This window comes from Capsicum annuum, chromosome 9 (assembly GCF_002878395.1).
Source record: "Capsicum annuum cultivar UCD-10X-F1 chromosome 9, UCD10Xv1.1, whole genome shotgun sequence".
In the NCBI taxonomy this organism is placed as follows: Eukaryota; Viridiplantae; Streptophyta; class Magnoliopsida; order Solanales; family Solanaceae; genus Capsicum; species Capsicum annuum.
In genome coordinates, this window is record NC_061119.1 from 35373521 (window position 1) to 35384711 (window position 11191).

At 33.1% G+C, this 11191-nt stretch overlaps 1 protein-coding gene across 2 annotated transcripts; it reads right to left on the reverse strand.

Moving 5' to 3' along the window:
• Positions 1 to 621: 621 nt before the first annotated feature.
• On the reverse strand, positions 622 to 9863 carry LOC107842825. Of its 2 annotated transcripts, XM_016686852.2 has the most exons (3): positions 9225 to 9863; positions 6111 to 6744; positions 622 to 4959 (listed from the first exon to the last, which is right to left on the reverse strand). In XM_016686852.2, exon 3 carries the CDS (start codon positions 4284 to 4286, stop codon positions 3390 to 3392), a length of 897 nt encoding a protein of 298 aa, XP_016542338.1. In that variant the 5' UTR covers positions 4287 to 4959; positions 6111 to 6744; positions 9225 to 9863; the 3' UTR covers positions 622 to 3389. The 2 variants fall into 2 exon arrangements, with proteins under 2 accessions (XP_016542338.1, XP_047252706.1); XM_047396750.1 differs by having other exon boundaries at positions 622 to 6744.
• Between the last annotated feature and the right edge of the window lie 1328 nt (positions 9864 to 11191).

Sequence of the window (11191 nt, forward strand, 5' to 3'; positions counted from 1 at the left end):
AGGGTTGCTTGATCGAAGCTGGATTCAATTATTTTTGTTGTGTGTACGTTGTTGTTGTGTTTTTCGTTGATGGAGCATTGCTGGAGAAGAAAGCATTCTATGTGTCGAGTCAGCCATTTTTGGGCTTATTGAGGGCGGCTGATATATTGCCAATGTTGGGCTGGGTGAAGTTGTTGGATTAGGCTTGTTTGGGGTATGGGTCAATTGGGAGGAAATTTAGGATTGGCAATAGATTTGTTAAAATTTTTGGGGTTATTACCCTCAATTAAATTTAGAATTTGCTGAATTTAGTATTTTGATCAAATTAAAAATTAAATTGGTCCATCATAGCAAATGTGGCCAATTTCATATCAATTATGGTCAAATTTAATAAATTGATTAAATTAAATTGAAATTCGATACAAATTAATACCTTATTTAATCTTGAGTTTCTTGATTTAATAAAATCAGTCAAATATATATATATATATATATATATATATATATATATATTATTTTCAAGAACACATGATATTTAAATTAAGGTTTTAATCATTTAAATTTATTTTCAAGATAATAAACCCCTATATTTCATAAAATAAATGTTTAAGTAACCAAATTATATAATTTCGTATAGTTGAATTCAGTAATATATAATCGCTACTTAAAATAACAAAACTACCCAAATAAATACTTTGAAAAGTTTTTATTCGGATGAAATAAATATTGTAATTTTATTTGAAAATCGAAAAAACTTGGAATTAAACTTAGTTATAGAGGACAAAAATTAGGTGTTAAGAACAACAGTACTGCTAGACTTTGGACCAGAGGACCAGGTCCTCTTAGCATCATGAACTTCTTATCTTTTCTTCTTAGTTGCAATAGCAATATCAGAATAGTGTCCTCATCTTCTCTAACCTCCACAACTTCATGATTTTCTTCATTCTCTACAGTAGATTTCGTGAGTATTCTACTTTTAGTGGTAGAAGACTTAATTTCCTTCATGGCATCTGCTAGCAATTTCTTTTCAGACCCCCGTAGAATAAGATCTTATAACTTGTACACTAGTGTCACTCATTTTCCCTTTTTCTTTACCGTCCCCTGGTTTATTCATTCTCCAAATTAGAGGTTGTTTATCCTCACCCTCTTCCTCTTCATCTTCCTCATCTGGAGGTAATACAAACCCCCCTTCCTTTGTTAAATCAACTTTTTCTCCTGCAATTTTCTCCTCTGCACATACTAAACTTTCCTTGGTTTCGTAAGCAAGTAAAAGCAAATTTTCAGCCATCAAGTTTACGCTGCTAAGTGAATCAGATTCTCTATTTGAACTCTTTCATCACATAATTGGGAAAGGATAGGGTTTGACTCAGAAGGGGTAGGGGAACCAAGTACTGTAAGTACTTTTTCATTTTAGTATCTTTCAATTTTTTTAGAGGGGACATGGATTTGAGAAACACTGGAGGACTTTGGTTTTTTTTAGAGAAGATGTCCTTGAGGAACTTTTTAGTTAATTGGGGAACCAAATCCTTTATTTACGTCATTTTCCAAAATTGACTCATCAGGACATTTGCTGGAGCTTAGAATTTCGAATTGAGTAGTTTCTCCTAGGGTTTCAGGAATTTCATAAGAAGAACTAATACGTAAAGCACTTACTGACTCTTGAGGCAGTGGACAATTATTTCATGGGGATTGAAGAAGATGAAATTTCAGACATTTTGATTTTTTTTAAGAAGGGAAAAGAAAAGGACCAATTTTGATTAAGAAAGAAAAGAATGTTTTGAGTTAATTTAGAAGAGAATGAAACAATAGGATTTGAATTTATAATTAAGGAGACCACCGTTCGACATTTAAGAGTTACTTTTCTAGATTGATGTGTTTAATCGCAAACGGTATGACTCTTCACGTTTGAATTTTTGAATTGACAACTTTGTTAAGATAAGAAAAGACATGTGGCCTTTTTAAAACAAAAATCTGATGAATTTGTAAGGCAAATTATTTTGGTACTAACCTGAGAGATGGGACCAGGTCCCTCTCTTTTTTACTGAATTTTGTACTTGTGTTTGCTTCAACTATTCTCCTCCTAAGTTGTCCCCATGGGTGTATACCTACAAAGATATGGAACTGAATTAAACATGAACCTTCTTTATCATGGACACCTACCTCCTTAACATAGCCAATTTTGAGGAGAGACATAACTCAAATATTGGGTAAGGGTATTTTGATCAAGCTCAGTCTTAACTTGCTTTTTAGAACAAGTCTGATGACCAAGTCCCAAACTTTACTTCACTCATACCGCCTCAAGAACTTTCATCTAAGATGAATTCCTTTTGGACCAGGTCCCTTGAAACCAACTAATTCAAAATGAGACACTTCCACCTTGAAGTGTCTCGAGAGAGATAATCCAGTTAGATGTCCAATATTGAGCTTAGAACACATATTATCAATACCCATTCCTAACTGTAATCCCTTTTCTCACACCTAGAACCATGATCACTTTTTGGATTTAGGAGCCCACTTGAGCTTGAGTTCCCAATAGGAGGACAATGGTGTGATCAAAACCTTCTTGGCCCATTTAGGTAGTGATAGATTCCTCTTCACAATTTTTAGTGGATTTAACCCCTTAGGATGCGATTTTCAACGCTGAACATCTCTGGAACCATTTATTTTGGCTCTAAGCTATCTTTAATAATTTTTCTTCATGTGCCCATCTCTTCCACAATGGGTACATAGAGGCTTGTGGACTTTGTTTCTAGCATTAGGATCAGCCTTTCCATGAGACCCAGTAGGTTCAATTTTTCCTTGATAACTAAGACCTTTTCTATTATTAGCACCTTGAATGGTTAAGTTAGAAGGGATGTTTGATGATATAGTCATTTAAGAGATTTATTAAGCCCTTCTCTTAAAAGGAACAGGTCTCTTTCCAACACTTTATTCTTGTGTAGTGCACACATAAGATGCCTTTGAGAAACCTTCAGTTTCTCTTCAAGTTCAATCTAAATCCATGGAGCTTCTTTCTTCCCTACCATCCAAAGCATTTAACTTCTCTAAATGACTCATGCAACCCCGATTTTCAAAATTTACTTTAGTAACCATTTCTTCAATTTCAGATATTTGGAGAGCTAGAGTAATCAGTTCAAGTTCTGGATTGTCTAATTTCACCTCTAAAGCATTTTTCTTATCTGTCAATTCACACACAGAGTCTATCAACACACTTGCAAGCCTTTTATCTTCCTAACAGTGTAGTTATCTAGGTTTTCCTTAATATCAGAAAGAGCTACCTTTTTTTTCTTCATCTTTTGTATTTTCCATGAATGCAAACAAGGAATCATAGATAATTAGACTATCTTCTAATGCTAACATAGACACAACTCTAGGACTCTCATCCCCATAGATTCACAGGAAGAATCTCCTTATGTTGTTAGAGCTTGCTTTACTGCGTAATCAACTGCAACTTTCCTTCTTGAATTTTCAAGGACCAGACCCCTATTCTTTCCCTTGTCACTTCGAGTCTTGAGATGTTCCTGATAATCTAATTTGTGCATTGGACAGTTTTTGATAAAATTCTCAGGACTCCCACATTTGTGACATGCCTTAACATTGTTTCCCTTTTTACTACTGCTTCCTTTTCTTTGGATCTGACCATTCTTCTTCATTGATCTAACAATCCTATTTTCCAAATAGGCAGCATGAATATCATCTTCACTTGAATCATATTTTGAAGCCTTCAATCCAAGACATTTTTCTCTTTTAACTTCTTTCTTCTCTAGCTCTTGCTGTTTCTTGAGCTCATAAGTATTTAGGTTTCCAATCAATTTATCCATTGTGAGGGCCTTCAGGTTTCTTGCTTCAGTTATAGAATCCACTTTGCTTTCGTAGGACTTAGGAAGAACCCCAAGAATCTTCCTCACTTGCTTGTACAAGGAAATCACTTCTCCTAAGCAGTGAAGCTCATTTGTGATAAAAGTGAATCTTGTATGTATTTCTTGGATGGTTTCTCCTTCTTTCATGGTGAAGGTTTCACACTGAGTAGTCAGCATGTCTACCTTAGAATCCTTCATATCAGTAGTGCCTTCATAAGTAGTCCTCAAGCAATTTGAGATCTCTTTGGCATTTTCACAAGTTGAGATCCTATTATATTCATCAATCTCTATACCACAAACTAGCAATTTCTTGGACTTATAATTATTCTCAATTTTCTTTCTGTCTTCATCATCATAATCTCTCCTTCTTTTAACAACCATTCTAGTTATTTCTCCTTCTTTGACTTCTTTAACAGGAATATGAGGACCATCAAGGATTATGTCCATCAGCTTACTATCCTAAGCTATAATAAAGTCAATCATCCTGGTTTTCCACCATCTATAATACTACCATTAAAACTAGGTGGTTTAGTGATAGATTGCCCTTATTCTAGATTAGGTGAAGCAACCATGATAACCAAGACACTCTGGGTGTGCACCTCTTAGAGTGAACCAACTCTGATACCAATCATTGAAACCCTTAAATGGTTGCACCACACAGTGAGGGACCAGGTACCTCAAAGTCAATCACAAGCAAAAAACAGTAAACCAACCAAGAACAAAAGACAGTGCAAGAAATGTAAAGAACACAAGATTTAACGTGAAAACACCCTTGCTCAAGGGAAAAAAAACTACGGTTTGCCCTCACAAGTTTCTTAGAAATCCAGTATAATCAACCTCTTGATAGCAGACTTAATTTCAACCTAAATCTAGGCTCCTCCTGCTTGTAGCAACTCTACTACAACTTCACCTTGACAATTCTATCAAGACACCCTCAAAGATGACTAACACTAATCAGCAACAAACTTAGGATTCACTCAAGAACACTCCTCTTTTAGCTTATACAAGAAATAAGAACTTGAGCTTTACTTGAGCAATGAAGAACATTGAGTTTTTGCCTTCCCCTCACTCTTCAATTTTCGAATTTGCAAAAATCACTTGATGAAGGTGCATCCTTTTCCTTTAATAGATGAGTGATGATTAGGGTTGAATATTATTGGACCAAGTGTCCTAAGTAGTACAAACAGCACCTGCACAGTTTGTTACATAACAAAACAAAATTGTGTAGACGCATGCCAGCTGTACTGTACCTTTGAACATTCAGAGACCTGGTCCCTTGAAGTCAGCTGCTCATTATCAAAACAAGATACAACAATCGCCCCCTATTTCAAACCGGTTGAAAAATCACACAACATATGGCGACTAGTGTCGTGACTCTTGAGTTTTAAAATTCATTTTATAGAGTCGCCACCTAACTTTTTAGGAAAATTAGGAAAAACCATTTCTTATGGTGACTAGTGTCGTGACTCTTGGGTTTTAAAATTCATTTTATAGAATCGCCACCTAACTTTTTAGAAAATTTAGGAAAAATCATTTCTTATGTAGAAAACTCCGTTTTCGCCTTTCGAAAACTTTTTGAGATTCTAAGAAAGAATTTTAGTTACACGAGAAGAAAGTGTTCGACACCCCTCCGAGCCAACCCGAAGATCGTCCTTACACTTAGTTTAGGAAAAATATTTGAAAAAGAATTTTTATTTTTGTTATTTTCTAAAATGGTGATAAGAAAACTTTCATCATTATTTTTCTATTTGTTATTTTATGTAAAAGAAAATTTCAGGTATACCGAACGTGGGGCTACCATGTACAAGAGAGTAATATCCTTATTGCAAAAATATACATGCATTTTAAGTATGTAAAGAGTGATAATATAATTCACACATATATTATAAAAGTGCAAAGTCTCATAATTTAATTAGAAAATTTAAAATATGTGAAGTTAAGTATATAACTAAAATTATTATAGAGTAAACAAAAGTATTTTACAGCATGAAAATTTTTTAGGAAATGTATATTTAAGAGTATATGAGAAATATGTGAAAGATTGTGAATAAATTGAATTTATATAAAATTAATAATTGTAATAGCATGCGAAGGAGTTTTTTAAACCATAATAATAATAATAATAATAATAATAATAATAATAATAATAATAACAATAACAATAACAATAACAATAACAATAACAATAACAACAACAAACATAATAATAATAAAAATAGCAATGACGATAATAATGTATACTAAAATAATAACCATAGTTATAAAACATACCTCGTACATGACAGCATGAGCATACCTTGCGTTTCTTAGCCTTTGAGATCTAGGAAAAAACTTGAATAAACATAAGAAAAATGTAAAGCATTGGCATTATTTATAAAAAAATAAGTTAAAATTAGCAGACAACCTCTTTAAGAAATCTGAAATCTTAGGAAAATTATTCTCCCACAAATTTAATATGTGAAATTCCAATTCATTTATTTATTTTTATTTGTCTTAAGAAAAAAATGTAGAGATTACCACATCGATTTATTGCAAACACCTTTTAAGGGAAAAATTAGTTTTTAAAAAAAAAATTAGCCAAGTATGATAAAATGCATTTTTTCTTAATCTAGTATTGATTATGCGTTATTTGAAAAGCTCAGAACATTACTTCTAAAAGGATAGACAAGTAATGCGGCAACACAAATTTGATAATCAAATAGAGTTAAAAAAAAATCAATAACAAGAGTTAGTATCATTCTAAAACTAAACATGACAAGTACAAATTAAATCGAAAGATGAAAAGCGATACTAGACTCCATTTAGGAGTTTTGGCTTCAATTTGCGCGACTCCGAAGCTCTGCGATCCTAATAACGTTTGACCCGATATTGGGTCAAAACAGGTTCCATTGAGAAACTCCACGCGCTAGTTTCATGAAAACAAAGAGAGATAAGAATTAGTAATTAAATAAAATCTATATGCAAAGTATAAATTATCAGGCCAGATGTAATGCTCTTGAACAACCCTTATATTATAAAAATACTAAAAATTACACAAATATACAATTATAATACTAAAAATTACACAAATACACAATATTATAAAAAAAAAACTAACTCCCTAAACATATTACAAAAATCCCAACATATACACAGAATGCTACGTATATATTGGTTATGTTATATATATTAATAGGCAGAGAGTAAAGTAATTAAAAAAGTAGGAGAAAATGTAATTACTTCTAAAGGTTGGTATTTATGTTATTTATACATAAAAATAAGGCCAAACACCAAGCGTTAGAACACCCGAGAGAAAATATTTGATTCCAACATGGATACGCTAATCAGACGATGCAACAATTTTGAAGTGACTAAGTACTAATTTAACAATAGCAAATGTCAACTAACATCCACACATAAGTGCAAATAAGCGGAGCAGCATCGGATGTACAGAAGTTCATGTAACCAAGATCTCAGAGTATGTAATCACGAAACCATGATGATTTAGCGCATGTTGCGTCCAAGAAATTCTCAACACACCCCAAGAGTATTTAGCCATCTTACTAAATTGTGGTGACAAATCATAGGATGTAAAGAACAAACAAATCTGGAAAATTCACTAGTTCAATTAGTTATTTTACATGGGTGATCCTATAACTTATTATTCGCCAGTACAAGGAGCAAGAAATCCACACATAGCTAAGAAAATCATGATTTCAGAGACAAAATGATATCGGGGAGTAGAGAATCACGCCTCACATGGAAAATTTGGAAAGGTGTGCAATATTATTTCAATTATTCTTTAGAAGAAGAGATAAATCTGACCATGATTTTGAACACATATAGTTGGCAAGAAAATTTCCTAGGAGTACATCGATGCCAGTACATGAATTCCATTTAGGTATAGCCAATTAATAAAAGAGGGTTTCTTTTTTTTTTTTTCAATCAAAAGGGTACCAAATGCTTAGGCAGTAAACCGATATACAAGTTCCCTTTTATTCAACAACTGGCAATATAAAGAAAAAGGATTACATCTTACTGCCAAACTCCACAATTTCCATAACCCCTTTTAATCATACATAACGTCATATACCATTTCCACATAGACACAATCACAGAACATAAAAGTTAACAAAGAAAGCCAGAAGAATATGTATGTGTGTGCCCATCTGGGAAGCCATGGAGATTCAAATCACTTCATAAACTTATACATTCAGTGATGGTTAAAATACACATTTAACTTAATATACAATAATCACATGGTCAAATCTGGGAAAGTGATGCTTATTGCAAATAAGTGAACATAAGTCCATGAACTGTCAGTGACGATTAGATAAATCTTTAAATTTTATTAGATTCGAAGTGCCAAAAGATCATGTGAATAATATATTAAATACAATAGTAAACACGGTGTATCAGTGGAATTTGCGGAGATGTGATATTGGCTTTCGTTCTTTGTACAAGATTACAAGGTGATTTACCTAATACTCACATACACCTTATGTAACCCCCTTATCTAAATTGATATTGTAGTATTTCCATATAAGTTTCTACTCACAAATACAATTAAAATTCAAATGGAAACTTATTTAGTTCAGCCACTTCTAACATGTTAAACGAGTCGGCAGACAACTCCCGAAGTCACATAATGGGTCAAATTGATGAGGTAAGCCCAGTTTTAATTCTAAGTCGGCCCAATCATCATTTACTACTAAAAGATCAGACAAGAGATCTGTTACGCATTCTAGGATTAAAGCGTAAAATTTGAGTCCCAAAAATTGAAAGCAGTAATTATCGCAACCGTGATCCGACAGCAAGACGAGTTGGAACAGAACCCCCAAGTAAAAAATAAAATCATGTACACAACAGCATCAAGGTAAAAAAAGTAATGGAGAAGCTATTTTAGTCCAACTTTTTACAATTAAGAAGCTGAATTTTAAATACTAATGTCTGTTTCTTTTCACATGGTAATACCCCGCAAACAACCCTAAATTAATTTCACATTAAATAGGCAGCCATGAAACTTAAAATCCTGGTTTCACCAAAAATAAAACAATAATACCAACATAGGCTCGATAATCCTAACAAATTTGTCATACTAGCTTAGTCGGAATTCATATACACACCCATAAAAATCGCGAAACCCATGAAACAAAAATATTCTCCGGAAATTGGAGCTTCATATGACAATATCAACAAATTCCAGCACAGAATAAAAATGGTACGTCCCAAAACCCCGAAAAAACCAGATAAGAGAAGGGTGAAACGGATAGGGCGAATTTGTACTTTTTTGGGGGCAGCAAATCTCGGGCTCGACGTCAAAATATTTTTCAGCGATGGACTCAATCCCCGAGTACTCCGAGTTTAGATCCAAATCGAGAAGAAAACAACAAATTTGAGACTTACCGGTTAATTTTACTTCACTAGATTTTTCTCTCTGTTTTCCTTTTGTTTTCCTCCAAAATTCCGCTTTTCCCCCTTTTTTCTTCTATCTCTTCCTTGGTCTCTTCCGCCCCCTTTTATAGGCTAAATCCGGACTTGAATGTCCGGATTTGAAGCCAAAATTTGAATAAAATGCGAGATTCGAGAAACCTCCAAATTTCCCAAGCATTTCAAACCCAAAATGGCGGATTTGACGAAATTTGAATTTTTTCACCAAAGCAACATCTGATTTTGCTGTTACAGTGGAGTGACAGATTGATGGATGATGGATTTGAAAGATTTTTGAATTCCTACCCCCGAAATGGTGCTGATTCTACTGTTTTTGCAGATTTTCGGGGTGGGAAATGGAAACACGGGGAGCTTCTTTGCAGGCTAGCGGCTCTGCCATGGTGGAGGCTAGGGTTTAGATGGTTGATTTTGATAGTGAAGAAGAGAGGTGAAGAAAGAGAAAAGAAAAGGGCGTCTGCTTTGTGATCGTTTTGGGAAAGGAGATGTGACGATACGCTTCTATTTTTGGGAAGAGTGGAGGGGCACACGTATGATTTTCTTGGGAGATGAAAGACACGCTTGTTGCTTTTGGCAACCCTTGACTAATTTGATCCATCTGACGACTAAAAGCAAATATCCTAAAATAGTAATAGTAAAAAAATAATATATATATATATATATGGATAAATATATGAAAAAGTTGATTAAAAGGTTATTTTTTATTCGTTCGATCTGTGATGGAATGGTTCAGATTAAATTTAAGGATAAAGAAAGAGGGTGGGAGAAACAAGTAAATAACAAATAAATAGATATATATATATATATATATAAATATATGTGTGTGTGAAAATAACTAAAAATTTTAGGATACTCGGATTGGATAGTAATCAATTGATCGGACTAATTTGCGTTCATTGGACGAATGTTGGTTTTTCTTTGCTGACATGGCAACATATGATTGATTGATATTGCAGAGTGGATTGATGAAATGGGGCATAGATATTGGACTGAGTTTTGGGCCAATTTTACGACCTCTTGACTGAAATTTATAAATAAAGCTGGGTTTGGGTGAAACAAAAAATTAAAATTTAGTTAGTATTTGCTCGAATGTTTTTTTTCTACTGAAATCAGTTTTATCGATACTCCCTATTATCCTAAAATTATTTTGGTACGTACGAATATAAATTACAGACATAATTTATATAAGCATCCTAATTTAATATCATTTTCAATTTAATGTTAGCCAAAATATATGTATATGTAAAAACAAGAATATGATAAAAAAAAAATATATATGTATGTACTTATATATATATGTGTGTGTCTAACAACCCACCCGGTTGTTTGTGAAATTTGCTCATCTTCTCTATTTTAGCTCTTCTCATAGTTGGTGTACGTGAATTATGACTCACGAGTTGAGTAGTATCAATTCTTAAGGTGTTTGAAAGCTTTGGATATTTAAAAAAAAATTACTTAATTAATAAATTAATGAGTCAAAATAACAATTTATTTACTTATGTGGTTAATATAATGATAAAATTTAGTGGTTAGGATTTATCATTTATAATATTAATATCATCAGATATTAGAAAAAAGAGTAGGGCAGGAGAGTTATAGTTTTCACGTTGCAGCTTTGACGGGTGGGAATCTCTCTCTCTCGAACTATTTCAAGTAAGTGAATAGGTACAATGCTATAATTACAATTACTTGGAAATGAAAATAGTATAAATATAATTTGGTAATGGTTTCTTTGTCGGTTGGCATTCAGAATGTAATTGTATTTTCGTAATTACATTGTGAGTTATAGTTTTAGTCCTATATCTGCAACGACAAGTGGAGGTTGAATTGGAGTAGTAACCTAAAAGGATATTAGAAAGTTTTCTATAGTTGGCTGCCTAAAAGTTATTAGCTAATGGAGTAATTATGATAAAATATAGTAAAAG

Excerpts from the sequence above, each read along its gene's own strand:
- LOC107842825 (XM_016686852.2), bottom strand. The coding sequence starts at position 4,286 with ATGGACATAATCCTTGATGGTCCTCATATTCCTGTTAAAGAAGTCAAA.